Source organism: Eschrichtius robustus, chromosome 6 (genome assembly GCF_028021215.1).
Source record: "Eschrichtius robustus isolate mEscRob2 chromosome 6, mEscRob2.pri, whole genome shotgun sequence".
Classification (NCBI taxonomy): Eukaryota; Metazoa; Chordata; class Mammalia; order Artiodactyla; family Eschrichtiidae; genus Eschrichtius; species Eschrichtius robustus.
In genome coordinates, this window is record NC_090829.1 from 13,135,681 (window position 1) to 13,162,016 (window position 26,336).

The 26,336-nt window shown below is 37.9% G+C and overlaps 1 protein-coding gene across 1 annotated transcript in view; it reads right to left on the bottom strand.

The window, feature by feature from the left end:
* MRPL3 (mitochondrial ribosomal protein L3) overlaps positions 1–26,336 on the bottom strand; it is a 42,410-nt gene that overhangs the window by 8,251 nt on the left and 7,823 nt on the right. Inside the window, exons 5-9 of the mRNA XM_068545912.1 lie at positions 19,757–19,856; positions 18,083–18,143; positions 6,016–6,124; positions 4,506–4,583; positions 2,924–3,001 (exon numbers count right to left, since the gene is read on the bottom strand). Coding sequence (XP_068402013.1) covers positions 2,924–3,001; positions 4,506–4,583; positions 6,016–6,124; positions 18,083–18,143; positions 19,757–19,856 — 426 coding nt within the window. The remainder of the gene's footprint in view (positions 1–2,923; positions 3,002–4,505; positions 4,584–6,015; positions 6,125–18,082; positions 18,144–19,756; positions 19,857–26,336) is intronic.

A 26,336-nucleotide genomic window follows, 5' to 3' on the forward strand; every position in this document is an offset into this window, starting at 1 on the left:
TATATCTGCCACTGGTTTTTATGTCCTCAGGGTGAGCCACAGCTGCCCCCCACCTTCTCAGGAGACCCTTCAAGACCAGCAGGTAGGTCTGGCACAGGCTTCTATGAAATTACTGCTTTTGCCCGGGTTCCAGGTGCATGAGATTCTGCATGTGCCCTTTAAGAGTGAGGTCTCTGCTTCCCCCAGTCCTGTGGAGCTCCTGCTATCAAGCCCCACTGGCCTTCAAAGCCAAATGCGCTGGGAGCTCCTCTTCCTGACGCCAGGCCCCCGGCTGGGGAGACTGACGTCAGGCTCAGAACTCTCACTCCTGTGGGAGAACTTCTGTGATATAATCATTCTCCAGTTTTTGTGTCGCCAGGTAGTAAAGGATTTGATTACATCACGAGTGCACCCCTCCTATCATCTCATTGTGGTTTCTTCTTTATATCATGTAGAATATCTTTTTTGGTAGTCTCCAGCTTTTTCTTTAATTGATGATTGTTCAGCAGTTAGTTGTGATTTTGGTGTGCTCATAAGAGAAGGTGGGCTCAAGGTCCCTCTACTCCACCATCTTGTCCCAAATTTGCTGGTACATGTTTTTGTGCACTGAATCTTATCCCTGGCTTTATTATTTCCCTGCCTTCAGGACTCCCTCTCATTCTTTTTATATTTATGTATATTGGCAAACCAGTTCAAACACTTTTTAGGAAAGCTGGAGGTAGGACACACACACAAAAAACAGGAAAATCTGAAAACAAACTTAAATTATAAATTAGAATATAGGGACGAGCACACACAAATAGTACAGTACACTATGCTGTAAATAACAGTTCTTTAGGCTCTCTTAATACATTTAGTGAATCCAAAGAAGAACAAAAAGCTTACATTAATTAAACAGTTTGGTTATCCCTAAGACTATCTTACTAACTTTAGAATGAATGACAGGCAGCCCTGTGCTCTGTACTCTGATGGAACCAAAAGCTCCTGTGGAGTGAGTGGATGCCAATGAGGCTGCCTGTCCAGCAGGACAAGCCTCAACCTCCAACGGCAAGGGGCTTATTCACCTGCTGTGGGATCACTGGGAAGAATGGACAAAGTGGGGTGACTGTTTTCAGAAGATTTACCAAACTTTTGACATTTAAAACATAAGCCCACAAAAAACTCCCCCAAACCCACACCTTAATGTTTGGGACAGACATTTAAGGTTATAAAAGACAGTTAAAAGGCACTATATTTCAAAGATTTTTTTTCAGGATGAATTCTTTTATCAAAATCTGTTTGTTGGAAATATATTCACCTAGTGTGTTAACAGTTCAAAGTGTCTAGACATTTCTCTGATGGTACAGTTTCTCAAAATGTATTTGGACTCCTCTTTTGGAATTGCCTTCAGTGTACCTTCTGAATATCTTCAGTGATAGCAAGCCACCATCCATTAAATGGATTGAGTTTTTGGAGGCAATCTTTATTGAAGTGGGTGGAAAAATCTGAGTAATACGTGTTGTTGATTATAAATTGTTTATAACAACCAGATCAGAACCCTGCACATATAGTTTTTCAAGGCAGTTCACCTGTTCATCCCTGCTGGTGTCAAGGAAGATGCTGAGGTGAACCTGAGGAGTCATGGCAACAGTGAGGCTCAGCTGGAAGCCAGCCTAGAACTGTATACAGCAAATGGGGAGAAAAGGAGGATTTGACAATGTTTAAAACTTCATCTGCTATCCAGTATAATTTATTATGGAAAATGATCATTTTCTTTTTTTTCCTCTTTTATTTGGTTGTTATATTTATAACAATGTAATAAATCTGGAGGTAGGAATACACTGAATTATGAAGCCCAAATGTTAGGAAAAGCACAATGACAACCTGCTGGCTTCCAGTACCTGTCACTATATACATGACTTGGGTCACCGGGGGTCTGAAAACTTACTTAAACCTAAAAAACTGCAAACTTAAAAAAAAAAGGACCAAAAAATCTTGCAAGAATTAATCAAATGCATTTTTCCTTTAAAAAAAAAAATGAGAATACTCTAGTCAAAAAAGTGAAGAGTTCCAGAAAGGGGATTTTAATTACTGTAAGACTGAAATAAATATTGTACCTTATGCTAGTAACAGAACCTACTTTAAGAAATGAAAAGAATACATAGAAAAAGACAGGTTTTTTTAAAAATCTGAGGGTTAAATTTCAGCCTATTTTTGTTGTTATTGTTGGAAGAGTAATGAAGAATCTATTTTGGGGAACTGCTGATATCACTTCAACTACAAATTTATTTTCAGAATGGAAGATTCAAAATTCAAAAGTGACATCTCATTTTGTATTATGCTGACTTAAATCCCAGGTTGAATATTTATTTTGTATTTTATTTGATGGAAATAAATCTCTGAGAGCTTAAGAACGTTTTTTCAAGTCTATCTTGTATAACATGTTTTCTTCTCTTCATGTTTTGAACATAAAAATGTATTTTTAAGGAAAACACAGAGCAATGCTAGTAATAATAATAATAATAATAATAATAATAATAAATCCTTCCTTAAAATGTCCACCTCAAACCACCTTTCTTGTTGATTCTCATTTTATTTCCACCACACACACTTCTGGTTCCCGTGTCAAAGTACTCTTAAAAAATGAAAAAGTTATTTTTTGGAAGGATAGAGATATATTGATATTTTTGCAAGTAGTTTTGCTAATATCCTTTTTGTATTTCTAAAGCGCCTCTTACTGGACCTACCCTTTGTGAAGGTTCATGGTTTTAGAGACATAGGCTATAGGTTATTTTGTGCAATTTTCTCACTCAGGTGCTACTAAAAAGCAGAAAAATTAGCAAAGAACATGTGGAGAAACAGCTACTTATTTTCAAGACACATTTATGGGTGAGAGGAGAACTTATGGCACACATCCACATCTCTGAACAAGGGAAAATAAAGACATAAAGACAGTTATACATACCTTTACTAAGCAATTTTTGTGTCCAGGTACAGAGCCATTTACATAGATTATATTGTGCTTTGTGTTTATTCTCCACACCTAAAGTGGAAATAAAATCAAACCTTAAGAGTCAAAAATATGAGAATATACTTATATCAGTACAAACAAAAGCTGAGGCTATAAGTAGCCTGTAAAGAAATAATCATGTTAGCACCTCAAAATATTGAATGAGAATAAAAATTTCAAATCCTATGGATGACTTGTACTGCAATACTACAACAGATATGTCTCATGTAAGTGGTAGAAAACTCTCATTTTAAGTATAAATGTGACTGAACGATCAAGACTACTTGGATATTTCAATATTCTTCTGGCGCCATTAAGAATAACAAATGAAAATTCAATTTTATTTTATTCTTAGTTAACATCAGCTTGCTGCAACTAGAAACTGGGAAGCCGCAACCTCTCTGGGTCTAATTTTTTTAAAAAGTGTGCTGAGCAGATGGCCTTCAAACAGATCTTCACGTGGGAAAAACATTTACACAAATGAGAGAACAGTCAAGAAATGGTACTGAGAAAGTATTTGGGGGTAAAATCAAGTTTGACCCATACCTCATGGCTAACTGTTAAATACTAGGGAAACTGAAATCTCTCTCCTGTCACACATATGCATACATGAAAAGAAAATGCACAAAGTCAGATACAAATATAGTTGTCTGTGGCAAGTATAAATGTAACAGAGAGGGAAAAAAAAATCTTAGATTACATAAAATTTAAAAACTTCTGCTGGTTAAAATTTATAAATAAAATATATCTAGAATAGAGAATGAAAGAATATGCACCAAAATGTTACCAGTGGTTGTCTTTGGGGGTTGTTCTTTTGAATGGCCTATTTTCTTTTTTGTACTTTCTACACTTTTCATACATATATACAGATTAGTTGTTTTAATAAAAGTATAATTATATGGCACCTATTATATACAACTCATTTTCACTTAGATATTACATATATTCCTCAAGTTAGCAGAGAGTGAATTTAACTCTCTGCCCCTTTTAAATATATAATTATTTTACAAAAATGGATGTATACCACAATGCTTTTTTAGTACTCTATTTTCCTATTTTGATTGTCTCCTACTTTGTCTTCCTCTCTCCTCTTCCTCACCCACATCCACCCACACATTTGACATTTAATCGAAAGCAATCTGATATATAACCATCTACTCTTCTCTGTGCTTACATGGCATGGTGACATATATATGTAGGGAGTTTCTGTTTACTCTTTTATAAGAGTATTATACATAATGCTCTGAATCTCTATTTTTTCATGCAACAACACTTTATGGAAATCTTTCAGGTCAAATAGTAGACAATTAACTTTTTTTTTAATGAGTGCATTTTCCATGGCTTGCATGTTAAATGAACATATATGACAACTCCAACACACACACACACACAGAGTTCACGTATTCCCCCACCCCTCAATAATTGTAAAACCTATTAGAACCACCATACGCCAACACATGTTAAATATGTATGCTGGTGCATTTGCCTATAGGCACTAATTTAACCATTCCTATGAAAAGCCACTCCAGAAACTTACTTTCAGTCCAAATGCTGTCCTATCTATGTTCCCCAATTGTCCAGGCATTTTAGTTCCAGGCCAGACTCTGGCAACATCCTAAAGGAGAGAACCAAAAGTAGCACTTTTAAGTAGTACTCTCAATTTCAAACAGTACCGATCAAACCAAAATGCAAATAAGATATGTCATTAAAATGTTTTATTTTTTCCCCCATTTTGCTAGCCCCCAGTAAAGAACTAAACATGGATTTAGTCACATTTACCCCTAGAGAATTCCCTTTCTAAATTAGATTAGAACAAAAAAATATAGACTAAGAACATATTTAGGAGAAAAGTTCAGTAACAAGAGAGCAGCAACTGAGCCCATAATGGCTGAGAAGGACATAAAAACATGTCACACCACCATTCAAAGAAAAAATGGACTGCCTGGCCTGTTTTCACAAATCTTCTGTATTAACTGACTTGGACTCCATCCAGTCCGCAGCTGCTGGAATGGTCCTACTCTCCCACCCTGGCTTTTGATGTTACTATCCTTCTGCAGAGTGACTAAAGGAGAGAGTTAGTTACCTCCAATAGTGAGAAACTTGGCTTCCATTATCAATATATTCACTTATCTGGTCAATCCTATAATTCACAGAAAATTATCTCAGACTGGCTAACTAATACTACTAAAAAAACATAATTAGAACTCAACACTTGCACACAGTACATTTTAAATTTAGACTCCGGGTATACAGCCAACAACTATGTGTTCACAAGTTACTTGAGTTATTAGTCCACTCTAGTCCCCCACTTTAGTGAGGTTCTGTTACTCATTTGAAATAGTTATGTTCATTTCCTAATTATATTCCATTATGGATCCCCCCCATTTTTATTTTACTTTGAATTTGTAAAACATTAACATGGTTCCAAAGTAAAAAGTGTAACAAAAAAGTATATCTAGTTAAGTGCCACTCCTGCCACTCCTAAGCCCTTCCATACTCTTCCCACCCAAGAGTAAGACTCCCCCAGGCTCTTTATGGTACACCTCTGGGAGAGATATTCAGTAGGACTAAATTAGCAGTACAAAACTCCTTCTCTCCTTCCTATGCTCTTATTGTCTATTTCTCCATTTTTTCTCTATTACTTTCCCCTTCATCATTATACTGTCCTTGACAACTTTTCCCAACGGTCTCCTCTAAGGCAAAAACAAACCTGTGAAGGAACCAGTGAGGCCAGATGGCAGGGCATTCTGATCCCTGATCACTTGGCAGCTCACATCAGAGTGTAGGATGGGAGACAGAGATGGGAAAGAAAGTAGGCAGACAAGTACTGAGAACACTGGCCGTAAGTATGTAGGATATAACCAAATGATTCAAGTCTGGCTCTGGAAAGTAAGTAAGGCCAGGACTCATAAATGTGTGACTTTTATTAGGACCCACCTGGAGTAAGATTCAAATAATGTGACTTGATCCCAAGGACAGACTAAAGCACCATATACACAAAAGCTGAATCTTTAGTACTAAAAAGAGGATCACTAAGTTATACTTACACCAGTTGAAATAGCTCCAGGCCTTCTGTGGGTTTTTGTTTGACCATGAGTAGCTGGCTGGCCTTTAAATCCCCATCTCTTCATGACACCTTGGAAACCTTTACCAATACTGAACAAGATAGGCATTAGAATTTACATAATGAACAGAGGATAAAATACCCCCAACTGTATACTTTGATAGTACCTTAGAGTTTTTAGCAAAGTTCCTTATCCAAATAACTAGAAAAGGCCATACAAGCAAAACTACAAATGAACATGCCTTTATCTCTGTCCTGGTTTGCACCCCTTCCTGGAGTCTCATTCTACATAAAATGATTAGTTCAAGATTGTGAGACAACAGCAAGCTAAGCAGTTCTATCTTCCTAACCCTATGAAACAACACAGTAAAAGTGGGACATTTTATAAATTCAAAGTACTTGTAAGCAATGCAGCAGGCCACCATTAAGACCCCCACCTCCTGTAAAGCAACTATACTCCAATAAAAATTAAAAACAAAAAAAAACAAACAAAAAAAACCCCTGAGAAAACTCACCTTCTGGTACACATGCCCCTGTGTGATCAATCACCTCCCCTTGAGTCTGTGTGGACCTAGCAACTCACCTCTTAAGGAATAAACTACGGCAGAAGAGATGAGACGTCACCTCTGACTCTTGGTTACAAAGACACTGGCTTCCATCTCTGCACTCTCGGTTCTGAAGGAAGCCAGCTGCTATCCTATGGAGAGTTATGCAGCAAGGACCTCTCTAGCCAACAACTGTGGACCTGACGCTCGCCAGTGGCCATGTTAATGAGCTTGTAGACACTTCTTCCCAAGTTGAACCCTGAGATGACCACAGCCTTGACTGTTGCCTCGGCTGCAGCTTCGTGAGAGACCCTGAGCCAGAGGCACCCAGCTAAGCTGTACTGGGAGTTATGACCACAGAAACTGTGAGGTAATAAATGTTTGTTGTTTTAGGCTGTTGTATTTTAGGGTAATGTGCTAGGCAGCAATATACAATAGAACACGAAATAAAACAGTAATAATGCTCTAAATGCTGAACAAGTTTAGAAGATGGATCTTGGTTTCAAGGTTTGAATCAGAAGCCAATGGAGAAATAAAATCAGAGAAAAAATCTAATATTTCAATTTTTAAACAAAACCATTCTATTTTCAAATTCTGCTAACTAGAGAAACATTATGCAATGTAGGTAGACACAACACTAAGGTTCAAGCAGTATTAGAGTTTATCTCTGTCAAATGTATCGGGACAAATGATACAAGGAAAGGGCTAGAATGAATTGTAAGACTCTACCAGGCTTCTTTTTATAGACTCTTAATATGAACACTTTTTCCACCTTTCATTAGATAATATATCAACATATTTTTCATGTTGTGTTCCCTTAATTTAATAAAGCTAGCTATTATTAAATAAATAGTGCCCAGTTCAGGACATTTACAAAAAGGACCAATCACAAAAGATTTTGAAAACTATGTTATTTCCACAAGGACTTTGCTATGCATTTAACAAAGAATTATCAGAGAGTAATGGATTGAAGTAAGCCCACATGACTAAGATGGTTTGTTTTAGATAAATCAAGAAACCAGCATAAAAATAATATGAATATGTATAGAACAGTCGAATAATATCATATCACATGTCAAAAGTTATTTGTATATGAATAATTTAAATGTAGCTTTTTTCACATTAATCAATTGAACACATCACTTATGGAGTACACTGACCAGCACACCTTGTTTTATTATGCTCCGCAGATACTGTGGTTTTTACAATTTGAAAGGTTTGTGGCAACCCTGTGTGATCAGATAATGATTAGCACTTTTTGGCCATGAAGTTTTTTTTTTTTAATTTTTATTGGAGTATAGTTGCTTTACAATGTTGTGTTAGTTTCTGCTGTACAGCAAAGTAAATCAGATATACATATACATATATCCACTCTTTTTAAAATTTCCTTCCCATTTAGGTCACCACAGAGCATTGAGTAGAGTTCCCTGTGCTATACAGTAGGTTCTTATTAGTTATCTACTTTATATATAGTAGTGTATATGTCAGTCCTAATCTCCCAATTCAACCCACCCTACCCTTCCCCCCGCTTGGTAACCGCAAGTTTGTTTTCTACTTCTGTGACTCTATTTCTACTTTGCAAACAAGTTCATCTGTACCATTTTTCTAGATTCCACATATAAGTGATATTATACGATACATGTCTTTCTCTTTCTGACTTACTTCACTCTGTATGACAATCTCTAGGTCCATCCATGTCGCTGAAAATGGCATTATATTTCGTTCATTTTTAAGCCATGAAGTATTTTTAAACTAAGGCACATACATTGTTTTTTTAGACATAATGCTATTGTACAGGCTACAGTACAGTGTAAACATAACTTCTATATGCACTAGGAAACCAAAAGCTTGACTCGCTTTACTGCCGTTGTCTGGAACCAAACTGCAGTATCTCCAAGGCATGCCTCTACATAATTCTTTTTTTGCCTCCAAAACTCAAAATAATGTTTATGCTTGATCAAAGAGCTAAAACAGAAATTTAACATATATTCATTGAAAAGTCACTATAAACTTTGCAAGGTTAACATCTAAGAAGGGAAACTATGATAATCAAATATTTTACTGAAATTTGGCTTCAGAAACTTAACAAATATTTCTACTTAACGCTGAATTTTAGAATATATTGATATTTGAAAAATAAATGCTTTGCAATTTAAAAATAAAAAAGAAGTAACTAAAGAGTCATTTGAACTTATGATATTGTTTGGCAAATAACATTTTTTAAAATTTTTTATAAATTTATTTATTTCATTTATTTTATTTTTGGCTGCACTGGGTCTTCGTTGCTGCACGCGGGCTTTCTCTAGTTGTGGCGAGTGGGGGCTACTCTTCGTAGTGGTGCATAGGCTTCTCATTGTGGTGGCTTCTCTTGTTGCAGAGCATGGGCTCTAGGTGCGCAGGCTTCAGTTGTTCTACAGCACAGGCTCAGTAGTTGTGGTGCATGGGCTTAGTTGCTCCGCAGCATGTGGGATCTTCCCAGATCAGGGCTCGAACCCATGTCCCCTTCATTGGCAGGTGTATTCTTAACCACTGCACCACCAGGGAAGCCCTGGCAAATAACACTTTAAAGAAAACAAGGGAACGGACTGGCAATGCCAAATCTAAAATGAGCATGTTTTCAAAATATGGCATTCTAACACTGGTCATTCTTTGTAGAAAGTTTGTTGGTAACTTCTGAGTTCTCAAACTGATTCATCTCCTGCTTAAAGAGAGAGCATACGTGTGTGCACCAGTAAAAGACACTCCAGGTAAATTACAGGAGATAATTTAGCTCATTTTACCAGCAAACGATTACAAAATCAAAGTGGTATCCTGAAAGTGCTAATTACTGTCAGCCAATTACAGACTGTTTTTCAATCTAGTTCTAGAACACATCATGTTGTTATACTGTGTACAACAGGAGCCTCTTCAATAAATAACCTTTAAACAAAAGGGTAAGACACACATGATGTGACAAATCACTGGCTGAATTGAGACTACGGAGAACAGAGGGCACCTGTTGCTCCACGGAGGGGGCACAGGTGTCTATTCTGTTGTTTCTCTCAGTTGTCGCCCAACTGGAGAAGAAAAACGAAACAAGAGCAAGATATGAACGAATCTACACTTAGCAAACCCGTGCAGAATTCAAACATAAGGTTTTCACAGGTCACATAAAATAATACCTTCACTTTACTAAATAGGATATAAAACACATAACATACTTTATCTCTCCCACCCCTTTTCTGCTGCAGTTTTTAATGACAGCAGAAAAAACCAAATAAAGGAAAATTCAAATCAGCTAAGAACACAATGTTAGAAGTTCCAAATTTAGTGAAACATATCTGAAAATTAGGAAAACATAAAAAAATTTATTTTATTTAGAGCATTCGTACTTGCTAAAACCAAAACTTCATCAAAAAATCTCAGAGATGCGATTTAAATTTAGACTTTATTGCCCATGTTTCTGGGTGTATTTCCTTACTATACTTTAAGTTCATGAAGTGCAGGGATTGTGCAGCATCTAACCCTAGTGCCCTACTTAGAGAACTCAGAGTAATTTTGTTACTGGCTATAACTGTGTCTTAGGAAGAGAGATGATTATTTCCTTTATTTTGTCCTGTAGTTTCCAAATGCTGTATAATGGGCTTGTCTTTTACAAAAGTTTATGAAGATTATATTAAGAAAAGGTGAGGAGGGGCTTAAAGGTTTGACTGTAAGAATCTTGCAGAAGAGAATGCATAATTTAGTGTTTCCAACTGCATTCTATAAATCTCTAGAGAATACTACTATGAATTTCATTTCCCTGTCACATTGACAAATGCCTAAATGTCTACCAGCAGACACACAGGTTTTAATACAAACCCATCATGTATTTCCCCACTTTGTGGGAAACTGCCTTTGACTGCATGGTTCTGGATACACTTGTATGTGGGGTAAAACAAAATGTCCATGAGGTGAGGAGTGCTCTCTAGTCCATCCATTCTGAGTCCTCAGGGAAATTCCTCCAAAATTCCCATCACTGAGTTTTGCCCTTGCCACTGAAGATCCCTGTAAATGCTGGGAGTCAATTTCTACTCAACTCAGTGTTGTTGTCTAAACCTATTCCATCAGTGATATAAAACAGCTCCTGAGCACACAGGTAAGTCATGGTGGAATCTTCCAGTTGCTCTGTGTCCCATCACATACAGTTAAAAGCTGGCATGGAAGATCTGTATGGCTGTTACTCTCCAGGATGAATTTGCATGACCTGAACTGCAGGTATTCTGTTTATGTCTAAAAACTATAAAGCTCCCATCAATATCTGGGAATATTTTTATCAACAACTGACTGCTAAGAGTGCACCACTTACAGCTTTCTGACATCAAATCTAGCTCATTCAATAGTACAAAGAGCCAAATGTGCAGTGATTCCTGTGAGTCCTCTTACAGAAGGGAGCATTTTCCAGCTGTTCTAAGTAAACCCAGAACACCACGTTTGCTGTCCTGAGTTCAGTCTGCTCTTCTCAAAGAAGAAAACTCAAAAACTCAAATAATTCTGCGATATCATGAAAAGACACAACAGTTTTCTGAGTATTACTTCTTCATTAATATAGAAAACAGTGAGTTATGCCACTTGGAAAACTGAGGGATTATTTTTTGGAAACAGATTTTTAGAATTGAAAGGAAACTTAGAATATGTGGAATCTAAAAAAGAAATGATACAAGTGAACATTTACAAAACGGAAACAGACTCACAGACATAGAACACAAATTTATGGTTACCAGAGGGGAAAAGGGTGGGGAGGGATAAATCGGGGGTTTGGGATTAGCAGATACAAACTACTAAATATAAAATAAATAACCAACAAGGACCTACTGTATAGCTCAGGGAACTATATTCAATATCCTGTAATAAACCACAATGGAAAAGAACATGATAAAGGATATGTAATGTGTAACTCAATCACTTTGCTGTACACCTGAAACTAACACGATATTGTAAATCAACTATACTTAAAAAAACAAAAACCCACATTTAAAAAAAAAAAAAGAAAGGAACCTTAGAAACCATTTACTCCCAAACCCTTATGTTAAAGATAATGAAATCTACATCCAGAGAGGTTAAGCCACTTGCCCAAGGTCAAATGCCTGGTAAATGAAAGTATCTGGTCATGCTTTTAACCCAGGTCATACTGCCTCTTGAAAAATAGAGTAAAGCAAAAATAAAGTAGCATATCAGAGAAGCATGGAGTTATTTCAAGGGCATCCTCATTACACTGTAAATTCTAGATGTAGCAGGTATCATGTACTCTTAAAATTACCTACAGTGCTTTGTAAAGCTACTACTTTGCTATACAAAACAGTCTAAAGTAAGAGGCAATAATTTGATGTATTAGAAAATACCACAGTCTAATTCCTAATGACTTAATGTTGTTAATTCAGTTAAAAAGATATTTCCTATTGAGGAAAACAGATTTTTCCTTTAAAATTTTGAAACAAATGAAAAAACAGTAATATCAGCAATAGCGATAGCAGCCAATACTCCTGAGCATTCACTATGTCCCAGATCTTTTTTTTTTTTTTTAAATTAATTTATTTATTTATTTTTGGCTGCGTTGGGTGTTCGTTGCTGAGCGGGGGTTACTCATTGCAGTGGCTTCTCATTGCAGAGCACAGGCTCTAGGCGTGTGGGCTGGGTAGTTGTGGCACACGGGCTTAGTTGCTCCGTGGCATGTGGGATCCTCCCAGACCAGGGCTCGAACCCGTGTCCCCTGCATTGGCAGGCAGATTCCTAACCACTGCGCCACCAGGGAAGCCCTATGTCCCAGATCTTGAGCTAAGAGCCTTCTGTGCATTATCTCATTCAGTCTTTACAACATGGCTATGAGGTAGGTGCTGTAATTAGTCTCATGTTAAAGATGAGGCGACTGAGAGGTTAAGGAAGCTGTTTAGGTCACAGAGCTGCTGAGAAACAGATCCATGCTTTCAGCCACTCCCTAGACCACCTCTGATGAGACACTCACTTTGACTGAAGGATTATTTTTTACAGAGACTATTTCCCTCTATAGTTTACTCATTTTGAAAACTGTTTCACTAGTATGCTTAAAAGTTTACTGCTTTGAATAACTAGTAAATAAAGTAACTTATTAAAAATGAAATAAAATTGCAAATGTGCAGGGCTGGAGAGCAATTGTTCCCTGAAGGCAGCATCCACCTTGCTTTCCCTCCGAGTTCCCAGCAAACACCCACCAGTCAGAATAACAAGCTAGTGGGGAAGGCTTCTGACCATGTGCAGGCACCCTTCTCTGAACAGTGTGCAGGACTGCTCACACATCCCGAAGAGTCTTTGCTTTGTTAAGAACCTACCTGGCTTTTGAATCACCTTAAGGCTATGATGGACAATATTTCTGTACACATTTTGATATTTTAATGAAAGAACCCAAATTAACTCTCCCCAACTGCTTTCATTTTTACTACCAGGGATAACATTATCAAAGTAAGGGCCTAGTTTTCTATTTTGAGGCCAAAGGGTAATGAGAATTTAAAGGGCACTGTTAACTTCAAAAATAGTAAGATTATGCCAGAAATTGCTATTAAAGTAATATGACTGTGCCTGAAAATATATGGGTTGTTTTCATTAGCCCAGACTCGTAGACAGAGTTTTAGATTATCTCTCACTCAGAAAGAAGTAGCTGAATGAGCTGTTTTCTGATTTCAATCTGGGATTTAAGAAATTACTTCAGGCTTGCCACTGTCATGAATTCAAAGTTCAGTAAGACACCTGGCAGGAAAGTGCCCCCATGCCCACCGTTATAGATGCATCACCACCTGTGTCCTTCAAGTCCTCTGAGACAGAGACCTAACATTTTCTCCTAAACACTGCAGAATGCAGTTTTATTTTTATCTTACAGTTCTATTTTTATCTTACTTTAATTCTTTTCTGATTTCTTTCCTTAAAAAAAGAAAAACTCTACAAGTTAAAATAAGCACTGCTAGGATTCAACAGAAAACAATGGACTAAACATCCTATGTTGAGGGTGGAATCAACAGTCATACTTTATCTCACCCACTCTTTATATATTATCTAGAGAGGTTTCCTCCTCAAAACTGAGAAAGAAAGGGAAAACGTTAGGCCCCCAAACCCATCATCTATTAGAAGTTATGGTGGAATATAATTACAGAACAAGAATATAATCTTTAAAAGGGTCCTAGTACAGGAAGTGGGTAGTGGTGGTGGTGTGGGGAACGCATCAATATATGTGCTAGACTTTAAATTTTATTTAGAATAAATTACATAAAACTGACATATTTCAAAGACTGGGCCTTATTACCTATTTATAGCCTAATGAAAACTGTGAAAAATTATTCTGCTAGAATGGTTTTATATATTAGATGTAAAGATCTTTCCCATATAATCTAAATTTGTATACTAAGACCTTTTAGATGAAAAACTATTTCTGGTTTAAAAGTAAAAATTAAAAAGAACTCTATTAAATATATATTCACCTCACACTCCAACACAACAATGGTAAATTTACTTATTTATATAGAAAATTATATCCAAATTCAGCACAGGTAAATACAATGTAACTTTCAGTGTAAGCAGATTTCCCAATGCAATCATTAAAAGAGGAACATTTTAAAAATTTAAGGAAGCCTTCGAGAGGCTGCTACTGTTGGTTACTGGTCACTAAAAAGAAAATGTCTGCAGACAATTTCATTCTTGAAGTAGAAAGATTCTATTAACACTGTATTTTCTTAAATGAGTACTTTTCCATTTTAATTTTTCTTATTTAGTTAGTTATTTCTAAAGTATATTTAATCCAGCAATTAAAATTGAAGGTATAAGGTAAAAAACTTGAAATATAAGTATAGATTTAACCATTAAATATCACTATTACAACGTGAGAAAAATGAACAATTTCAATTAAGAAAAAAGTCTCAAATTAATCTCTAATGGAAAGGAGATGATGAAGCCAGTTACTAAGGAGACCAGTTTTCAGTTTCATGCTAACTAAAATGTGGGTAATACAAAGGCCTGATTTTACTGACAATGTTATTTGAAACTGGATTAATTAGACTTGCCTGCTTTAAAACAGATGTTCATATGTTATAATTTGAGTAGAGTTGAGAAAAGGCAGGCACTGGGACTCTGTGCTGGGTAAAGGAGCAGCAGGAAAAGAAGGTCCGCCGGTGAGCTCCTGACTGTTCTCCAGTCCAGTGATTCTCAGAGTGTGGTCCCTGGGCTAGCAGCATCCACACAACCTGGGAACTTGTTAGAAATGCAAATTCTCAGGTACTACCCCAGATCTAATGAATCTGAAGATTGGTGGGGGAGTGGAGGTAGGGGAGATTGTGAAGCCCACTCAAGTGTGGGAAATGATGCCCCAGGCTGTGAACCCATGTCCCTCATCTGACCTAACCATGTCACTGCACCATTTTTTCTCTAGTGTTTGCACCTGTAACAGGATTAATAATGAAGACAATGGAGCCCAGAAGTTTCAAAATTTTAAAACAGGGGCTGAAAATGGAGGACAAGGTAGAAAATCTCTGGCTGTAAGTGAGCCATAGCAAGAGACTGCAAGGACTCAGAGCCTATGTCCAAAAGATAATGGTTCCATTTACAGTCAACAAGGAAAAAAAACATTCTCACTGGCTGCGAGGGCTAAAACTCCAAGCGGGGTGAACTGTCCAAAAAATGAGAAGCATCAGGGAAAGGATGTAGAAGAATTTCAAAAGGAAAAAGAAAAGCAAGCAAATTGATGTGTGCGTGCACGTACACATGCACAGGAAAGTCAACGGCAAAGAGACAGCTTCCACCAGGACTGGGTGTAGCTGAGACCTAAGCCTGCACCCAGGAGGAATCCAAAACATCTCCACATGAGGACAGAGCTCTGTAAATTCGCAAGCACTTACAAGCATCCTGAGGCCATAATAACATGCCAGCTCCAAGAGCTGTAGCCATTGGCAACATTTAGTGAAAGGTCAAAGTCTGTTTCATTTTGATCTCAGGAAATACCCCGAAAAGGTACGCACACCAGAGTACAGTGCACATGCTACACAAAGTCAAACAGAAGACGGTACTGCAGCCCACACAACAATGAGGGTTTTCTCAAATGCAGGTGCCCCTTTTCCAGAGTTGAATGTCAACTACTCTAAATCCCAGGGTTAGTTACTCTCCCAGCTCTCATCAGCCATCTAGTCCTGATGCTGGCACATGGCTGTACACACTCTTGTCTTCTAGGTACACGATCTTAAAACACAAAACAAAACCAACACACTCTCCTTCTACTTTACACTCACAAGGAGAAGCCTGAAGTTTTAAAAATAGCTTTTAGGAAGCCAAGGAAACCCAACAGTAGCATATGAAATGAAAGCATCTAGTGAACATAGGCACTGAAAGGCTAGGCTCCAACCCAAGCTAGTCACAAACACTGCCACAGAGCATCTGCTAACAAAGGAATCTGACTTTGCAGGGTTTCCTGAATATCTCATTTACCCTGTAAAATATGTAATGGAATGCACACATTATTAACCGTGTGTAAATTAACAAATTACCATGAGGCATTTTATTATACGTAATAATTCAGGAATTTAAAAAGTAAAACCATCTGATTCACAACACACACATCTCCCCACTTACTCAAACCAAAGCTTTACAGCTCCGATATTTTGACTTCTTCACAAGGGCAGGCAGGACAAACGTTAGCAAAAGACCAGTAATTCCAGATGCCCCAGCAAGTAGGAATGAGTTCGCAACAAGCAGGAAGCAGGGAGAAAAAGAGGAAGGTTCACAGTCTCTTTAAATAGGCCCCACTCTCCTCTACTCCACCGCCAACCTAGCCCACTCCACTTCTAAATAGCTAATCAAAAGTTAAGGCCCCTAGGACCTGTGTGCAATGGCCCGCATTTAAAAGTAGGCAGTAATAATGTGGAAGTGAAGAAATATCTGACCGCGTTTAGGAAACTGATGATGGATTTATCTGGTTTCCTTGGATATAAGAAGCTGCTCTGTCTCAGTCACTGTGATTCTAAGGTTAACCCAGAGAACCAGTGGGCCACTGTTCATTTTCAAAGGGTTCTCAGTCAGAATATTCCAAAAAGAAAACTGAGGCACATAAATCAGTGAAACTACCATCTATGTTGATAGAACAAGAAACAAGAATGGACAAGAGCTGGGAAATTGCCTGGTGGTCCAGTGGTTAGGAATGGGCACTCTCACTGCCGTGGGCCAGGGTTTGATCTCTGGTTGGGGAACTAAGATCCTGCAAGCCACATAGACAAGAGCTGATATCTGGAGTTAAGCTTAGCCTAGATCATGTGGATTCTAACAACTGATACTGAACAATTTATTTCTATTTTTTTTAATTTTTATTTTTTTATTTTTGGCTGAGTTGGGTCTTCATTGCTACATGCCGACTTTCTCTAGTTGCAGCGAGCGGGGGCTGCTCTTCATCGCGGTGCGTGGGCTTCTCACTGCAGTGCCTTCTCTTGTGGCGGAGCATGGGCTCTAGGTGCGCGGGCTTCAGTAGTTGTGGCACGCAGGCTTAGTATTTGTGGCTCGTGGGCTCTAAAGCACAGGCTCAGTAGTTGCGGCGCACGGGCTTAGCTGCTCCATAGCATGTGGGATCTTCCCGGACCAGGGCTCTAACCTGTATCCCCTGAATTGGCAGGTGGATTCTTAACCACTGAGCCACCAGGGAAGTCCCTGAACAATTTCTATATAAACATATTTAAAGGCTTGGTGACTTCATTCCATAGTGAGATAACCTCAGCTGATTTTTGAAAAACTACTTCTATAAGATCTAAATGTTTCCTGGAGATTACCTAGCCAGTACTTGGCTTATCTTAACAGACGGTTAAGATATTAAAAAAAAACTACAGTACCCCAAACACCACCACCCAACATAAGTATGATTCAAAGTCAGCATTTCTGTTAGCGTGAAAATTAAGTGTTAATTTCTACCAAATTTGAACCCTTGTTTACACATAACAAAATATTTTGCTTTTGTGGAAGAGGTCTCTTCTAGTGCCAAGAGATGATGCCACGCTGTTGAAGACGCCTAAGGTGTAATCCTATTTCTTCTTTCAGCTCATGATAGGCTTTTAACACAGTTCCAAAAATGCTTTACAGTTAGTTACCTTAGGGGAACCTTAAGCACAACTATCGCAAATAGTGCAAGATGTCTGTAATTTAACTGCTTCCTGTATCTTTCACCAACAAACCGTATGCTGCCTTTGGTCTTCAAACAGATGTGGGCCCAGCCCACAAGGAACTCAGTAATGGACCTTTCTCTTAATCCCATCTCAAGAAGCACACATCTCAGTTTAAAAGCTGTAACCCAAAGTGAACTCTTCACATACAACTAATTCGGTGCAATTTAAAAACCAGTACCATAAGTAACATTAAGGATTCGAGTTATGAATGAGAATAATGGTTACTTATCCTTTATTCACTGACTTTGAAAGGCTGCACTTCTTTCACTCACTCTGCTGTTTTCTAATATACAAGGAAAACAAACGGAAAAAACCTGTTACGTGGACCTACGTTTTGGCCGTGACATCCACATACTGTCCTGGGCGAAAGTGAGCAGCATAAAGAGGAGTGCCTTTATGAAAAGAAAACAAAAAATCAGTATGAAATCAGCCCAAAAATAACTTCATTAAACATAAACTACATACAGGAAGCCTTCTAGCTATCAGATTTCAAAATGTCAGGAGAGTCTCTTCCGCAATTTTAATTATTAGCAATGTCAACAATAAAATAATAAAACTGCTCAACAAATGTATTTTAATGGACTGCATGTAGGCTGAAGTATGGGGCACATGGTGCTGGAGTGGCCAACAGCCCACGGCCACTGGCGCGCTTGTGCCTTCACAGAAGCCAACGTGATACTGGCTGAAACAGGCAACTCCTGTGACAACACTGTTCCTGCTGATAAATACATGAGATTCTTGGTTGTTTCTGTGAATAACAATATGTTAAGATGTATTTCCTATTTCAAATAAGGAAAATAAAAATAAGAGAATGACTCAAAAAACACTGGGGCTGGATCAAGTCTTTTTTTTTTTCCTATTGGAGATAAGTTATCCAAAAATAGGAATCAACTTTAACATCATCCAGTAAAAGACTTTTTTTTTAAAGCTGGAACCAATGTAGTAGAGAATGTAATCAAAAGCTATTTTTGTTTGTTTAAAACAGGGAGTAAAGTGCTGTAGGTTTAGTGTCCTTTAAGGTAGGACCCAACGTGGATTTATATGGGCAGAGAAAAACCTTCATTCAAGAAAAAATAGGGGAGATTAAAAAGTGACCGAATTTCTACGAGGTTGAATGACCTGAACTGCTGATATTTGACCATTTATCACCCACACACACAAAATTATCATATGGTTTGTGATACAGCAAAAGTTAATGTGGACTTAATTTTTATACTTGTTAGTTTAATTCCATGTACTTTACCTCAAGATGAAAAACTTGCACTTCAAAAAATACCTTCAATTCTAACTTATATCAAGGCTGACTCTACCGCCCCTATTAATAAGGCCTATTGCAATTGTATTCTACTTCAAGAAATTCAGTTCAGGTATTAAAATATCAAATCTTAAAACATCCTTCTACAGTCTACCTGTTAGAGAACTCAAGTTCAAGAGATCAGGGAGCTTTTCTGAAGTTCAAAGACATCAAAATGCCATTAACTATATGAACCAATATAATCATACTGCCAAATCTTACTTTTTGACATCCCATGGAGTAGGTAAAATACTTTGAAATTTTTAAGTAAGAATCTTTACATTTAAGATCTTTACAAGGTGCTATGGTCAGTCACTTTCCTGTTTCAGGCTACATTTTCTCAAATTATCCTATCTCAGTGAGAGTCTACTCTTCACTTAATAAAATGCCAGCCTACAAACAGTGAACTTCACATTTTAAAAGTTCGTTTATTTATTTGGAGTGGCTTTTCCAAATGTGAAACCTTCTGTACATTAAAAACAAAAGTGTTCCTCCCTCTTTCATGGAAAACAAAGAATTCTCTACAGTTCTTTCCACTTAAAAAAGAAAAAGACTTGTTTGTCCCTAGTGTTAAGTCAGATACAGTTCTATATTTAAAAATAAATGTTTGGGACTTTGTATTGTGAATTCAGCTTTATTGAAAGGGCTGACGTTAAACAAATCACATATTTGGGTATTTTTACCTCCCTCTTCTCCCCCACCTCAGATTACCTGGCTTAATTACAGCATTATCTGTTACATTAAAGATTTTAACTTTCTGTTTTGGTGGCAATCCAAGTTCTCGGTAAAATTCCAATATAGATGTAGATTTCTAGAGGAAAAGCAGCACATATAAGTAACACATTAATTACGAAAAGCGGAATTTAATGCCTAGAGATCTAAACTAAGTTACTAACACTCCAGGAAAACAAATTAAAGAGCACTCTGCCTCCCCAATGAACCAAAGAGTACTCTATTGACCTTAGTTAAGGGAGGTGAGATTTTCATCCATCACACTCAGAATTGGCATAGTGTAGCTCATATAAAGAATTGGCATAGTGTAGCTCATATAAAGAATTGGCACAGTGTAGCTCATATAAAGAACTGGCATAGTGTAGCTCAAAGTATACGGGGAAAGACCCTTGTTCCACAGGAAAAGAAATACAGTCATGCTCATATTTGGATTTTGACTGGAGACCGTCTGTATCAAGAACCCCAATCCTGGGAAATCTGACTCTGTCTAATTTCCCTGCTGTGTCCAAGCAGCTGGGAGAAAACATGACAAGTCACATTCAAATGTACAACCAGACTTCACAGTGAGTCCCAGTGTGGCCTGGCCAATCCACATTCCCCTGTTAAATCCCTCTCACTCCCCAAGGCAGCTCCGCCACATCCTCTTAAAACCTTCAGCACTCTCCCCTCCTTCTCCCTGCTTTGAGCTGATAATGCTGCTTCTTATTTCACTGAAAAAAACAGAAGAATCGAGAGCCCTTCCCCAAGCTTTTACCACCAAATCAATCATCACCCTCCCACCCCACTCCAGGTGCACAAGAGGCACATGGGCAGCTTTCAGAGAACACCAAGGCCAGGGCCTCAGCTTGGAGGCTGTAACTTCACCGGTCTAAGGGGGCATCCAGGTGTCAGTGTTTTTTCAGCACTCCATATGGTTCTGATGTGAATCTGGGGCTGGGAACCACAATAACAGATGAACTGTCCATGTTCTTATTAACGTCAAATCCTTCACTGTGTACTGACTCTTACCTCCTCTCACCTACTCAATGGCTTTACTCCTGAAACTGTCCCCACCATCTCCTGAATCAACAATTTCCCCCTTTCCACTGGAACTTTCCTAGCAGCATAAAAGAATCACAATAACTCACATTAAAACACAAACTTTTCCTTGGCCACATTATCTCCTCCAGCTAATCTTTCTGTGCCTGCCCACGACAAGGCTTTCATCAGGAGCTTCCAGCCCCTCGTACTCAACGGAACATGCTGGCCAAAATCACCAAATGCCCTGGTCACCACGAGCACTGCTTGGCACGGGCAGCTGCTCTCTCCTTGGAAGGCCTCCACGCCACTTCCAGCTACTACTCCCTGGTTCTTTCACAGGCTAATGACCCACTTTTCTAACATCCACCCCAAATTCTACTCTGAACTACAAATTCTTCTGCCCAATTGCCAAGTCAACATTTCACTTTGATGTCACACAACAACTCAAGTTTAACACGTCTAAACTTGAACTCAACATGCCACTGCCCCGCCAGGCCTGCTCTCCTCATCTTCCGAATCTCAATAAACAGCAGCTCCATACTTCTGTTTAAACCAAAAATTCTATGGTCACCTACAACTCTTCTCTTTCTCACATCCCATGTCCATCCATCAGCTATTCCTGTAGCCTCTATTTAAACACATAGCCCACATCAGCCACTTCTCACCCCCACCCCAGCCAGCCATATATTGTCTGGTTTATTTCAGTAGCCTCCTATCAGGTCTCCAACTTCTATACTCCTGACCCCCTGGTATGTTCTCCATTCACAGGCTGGCATGATCCTTCTAAACTCAAGTTACGTTAGTCTCCACAACGGTCTGCATCTTGTGCAGAAGAATCGAGTCCTAAGTCCTCACCATGGTTTCCAAGGTTCTACACCACCTACTCTCCTCCCAGCTCGCCCTGCCACGGGGACAATGTGCTCCTTCCCCGTCTAAGAACTCACTAAACAACAGCCTTAGGTCCTTTGCACATACTGATCCCCCTGCCTGGAATGCCATTCTGCCAGATTTTTTTCCCTTTCCCTTTTCCTCTCCATAGTCTTAAACTGTCTATGCTTTTTACAACTGTAGAAAATGTCTGCCTCACTATTATAGGTGCACAGAATAACAACTTGACTTACACACATCATGGAAAGATTATCACAATAAGTTTAGTGAGCATCCATCATCTCATATAGATAAAAAATTAGAGGAAAAGAAAACAAATTTTTTCTTTGTGATGAAAACTCTTAGGATTTACTCTTAACAACTTTCACATATAATGTACAGCAGTGTTAATTATATTTATCATGTTGTACATACATCCCTAGTATTTATTTACCTTATAACTGGAAGTCTGTACCTTCTGACTGACTTCATACAATTCCCCCTCCTCCATCACCTGCCTCTGGTAACCACAAAACTGAAATCTTTTTCTATGAATTTGTTTGTTGAAGTGTAATTGACCTATAACACTGTGAGTTCCTGGTGCAAAACAAAGTGATGCAATATTTCTATATATTACACAATGATCACTATTATAAGTCTAGTTACCACCTGTCACATACAAAGATATTACGTAGTTACTGACTATATTGCCCACACTGTATATTTCATACCCATGACTCATTTATTTTGCAACTGGAAGTCTGTACCTCTTAACCTCCCTCACCTATGTCTCTCCTCACGTCTCTGCCAGATTTCTGTATAATATGCTCCCTCACTTCATTCAGGTCTTCACCCAAATATCAACTTACCTTTCCTGATTATTCTACCTAAAATAGCACCACTTTCTGTCTCTTGCAATGTCCTCAGCCCACTTTATTAATCTTCAAAGCACTTCCCTCCATCTGTCACAATACACATTTTTTAATTGTTTATCTTCTGTGCAATAGCTTCCCTGTCTCACCCCCAAGCCCACCAAAATGTAAGCTTCTAGAGAGCAGAGACTGTAGTGGCTGCTCCATCCCCAGCTCCTGGCAGGTCCTACTGTCTGCTCTTCCCTCCACCCCTGCTTTTTTGTTCTGCTATTGTAAATATCCTTGAATAGAAAATATCCTTGAATAGAAAACTTTATGGACAACTTATTCCCTTACCATAATGCCCTGTTGTCTTTTTCTTTCTGTTTTAATTCTTAACTCTTGATATAGATACTGTAAGACTTACCAAAAAAGCTGTACCACTTCCTGATGTGAAGAGCCTCTTTCATGAGAATATAAGCAATAATATTTATCTTCCTGCTGTTCCCTCTCCCTCTGCTTCTCCTCTGATCCTAAACGAAGCACCTGTAGGACCCCAATGAGCCACAGTACTCTACGTATGCTTACCTGTGCCTGCCCACGCCAGTCTGTTGGCCTATAATCTCCCCCTACTATGTACTTCCAAAGCTCACTGAAAGTCTGTTAAATACATGTCTAGTCCCAGGTCCAGTGATAAGCCACACTTATCTGAAGAACATGTATTTGAATATGCAGCAAACTTCAGGTACTTGCTAATTTCAGTTTGAAATAAGAACTGTGCCCCTTTATAACTTACTGAGTAGGCTATCCTCAGCTGACATGAAATTGGGTGGCATTGGCCTATAAGCAGAGAACTTTAGTTTTTGGATCAGTCCACAGCCCCCCGAGAATCTCCCTGGAGCCCCCCAGTGGGACTGTGCAACAAATGCTGAACAGCTCTGCTCCGGATGTCCACAGAAGATTGTTCTCTACCTCACAGAGTCCCCTTGGAAGGCTATCCTTTCTTCCAACAGTGATAACATACATTCACTCCCGTCATTCTCTATGGTTTTACTTCCCATATGCTGAAATCTAAGACTGATATTCAACATCACTTTTACCAAGGCCCCTGCTTTTCATACTCAGTCATACTCACTTCTTCCACAAAAGCAAACACAAAAGTTCATTTAAAAATGTGGCTCCTTGAAAAAGAAATAAAAGAAATCCAGACTGGAAGGGAAGAAATAAAACTATCACTGTTTGCAGATGACATGATACTATATATGGAAAATCTTAAAAGATGCCATCAAAAAAACTATTAGAACTAATAAATGAATTCAGTAAAGTGGCAGGATACAAAATTAATATATAGAAACCTGTTGCTTTTCTATGCACTAACAATGAACTATCAGAAAGAGAAATTCAGAAAACAATCCCACTTGCAATTGCAAATTATCAAAAAAAAAAAACAAAAACCTAGGAATAAATCTAACCAAGGAGGTAAAAGACCTCCTACACTTGGACAACTAAAAGACACTGATGAAAGAAAGTGAAGATGACACAGAAAAATGGAAAGATATACCATGCTAATGGACTGCAAGAATTAATACTGTTAAAATAGTCATACTACTCAAGGCAATGTAAAGATTCAATGCAATCCCTATCAAAATACCAATGGCATTGTTCACAGAACCAAAACAAAAAATCCTAAAATTTGTATGGAAACACAAAGGACCCAGAATAGACAAAACAATTTTGAGAAAGAAGACCAAAGCTGGAGGTATCATGCTCCCTGATTTCAAACTATACTACAAAGCTACAGTAATCAAAGCAGTATGGTACTGGTACAAAAAGACACATAGATCAACAGAACAGAATAGAGAGCCCAGAAATAAACCCACACTTAAATGGTCAACTAATCTATGACAAAAGAGGCAAGAAAATACAATGGGGAAAAGACAGCCTCTTCAATAAATGTTGTTGGGAAAACCGGACAGCTACATGCAGAAGAATCAAACTGGACCACTTTCTCATATCATATACAAAAATAAACTCAAAATGGATTAAAGACTTAAATATAAGACCTGAAACCATAAAACTCCTAGAAGAAAACATAGGTAGTACTATCTTTGACCTAGATCTTAGCAAAATTTTTTTGGATCTGTCTCCTCACGCAAGGGAAACAAAAGCAAAAATAAATAAATGAGACTACATCAAACTAAAAAGTGGAGGAAACTATTAAGACAAAAAGACCACCTACTGAATGGAAGAAGGTATCTGCAAAAGATATATCTGATAAGGGGTCAAAATCCAAAATATACAAGGAATTCATACAATTTGACAGCAAAAGAAACCCAACAACCCAATTAACAAATAAGCAGAAGACATGAATAGACATTTTTCCAAAGACATACAAATGACCAAGACACTTGAAAAAACATGCTCAACATCACTAATCATCAGGGAAATGCAAATAAAACCACAATGAGATATTGCCTCCCACCTGTCAGAATGGCTATTATCAAAAAGACAAGAAATAACAAGTTTTGGAGAGGATGCGGAGAAAAGGGAACCGTTGCGCACGGCTGGCAGATATGTAAATTGGTGCAGCCACTACGGAAAACAGTATGGAGGTTCCTCAAAAATTAAAAATAGAAATACCATATAATTTAGTTACTCTATTTCTGGGTATTCTTCCAAAGAAAACAAAAACACTAATACGAAAACATATATGCACATCTATGTTCATCACAGTGTTATTTACAATAGCTAAGATACGAAAGTGACCTAAGTGTCCAATGCCAGATGAATGGATAAAGATGTGTATATATGTGTACACACACACACACAATGGAATATTACTCAGCCATGAAAAAAAAATGAAATCTTGCCTGCAACAACATGGATGGGTCTAGAGGATATTATGCAAAGTGAAATAAGTCAGATGGAGAAAGACAAACACCATATGATTTCACTTATATGTGGAATCTAAAAAAACAAATGAACAAAGGTAACAAAACAGAAACAGACTCATAGATACAGCGAACAAACAGGTGGTTATCAGAGGGGGATGAGGTGGAGGGGATGAGTGAAATAAGTGAGGGAGGTTAAGAGGTAAACTTCCAGTTACAAAATAAATGAGTCAGGAGGATGAAATGCACAGCATGGGGAAAATAGTCAATAATATTGTAATAACTTTGTATGGTGACAGATGGTAACTGTGAGGATCATTTTGTAACGTATAGAAATACTGAATCACTATGTTGTGTATCTGGAACTAACAGTGTTTTAGGTCAATTAAACTTCAATAAAAATTTTAAAAATGTGTATCCTTAAAATTATTTTCCTGATGTATTGGATTCAGATTTATTAAATTTTAGAACAGACTTCAATTTTATTTTTGACCTTCACATATTCCACCTGGTAATTTAAAACACATTATTTTATTAATATTGGTTTTTAAGTATTCCAGGAGGCTTATGAGAAAAATCCTGTACTTTTTTTAGTAATACAAAATGGACAAGATAAACATCTTGACTAAGTAACTATAGACTGAGACATAAAAAGGACAAAGGTAATACATATTTCCTGATTATCTTCCAATTTCACTAAAAGTGAATAATTTTTTTCTTTTAAAATCAAAATATCATAAAACTAATTGGGTATCTGTCCTGAGAAAAACCAGATGTTCAAGTTGAGTTGAGTCAACAGCAGTGTAACAGAGGGCTTTTTTTCCCCTCTAACTTCCAAATAAATGATTTCAAAAGGCAATTTAAAAGACTGACAGCAGTGTCACACTTGGATAAGCCTATCTATGAGGTTGCATTTTTTTCCTCCCTCTT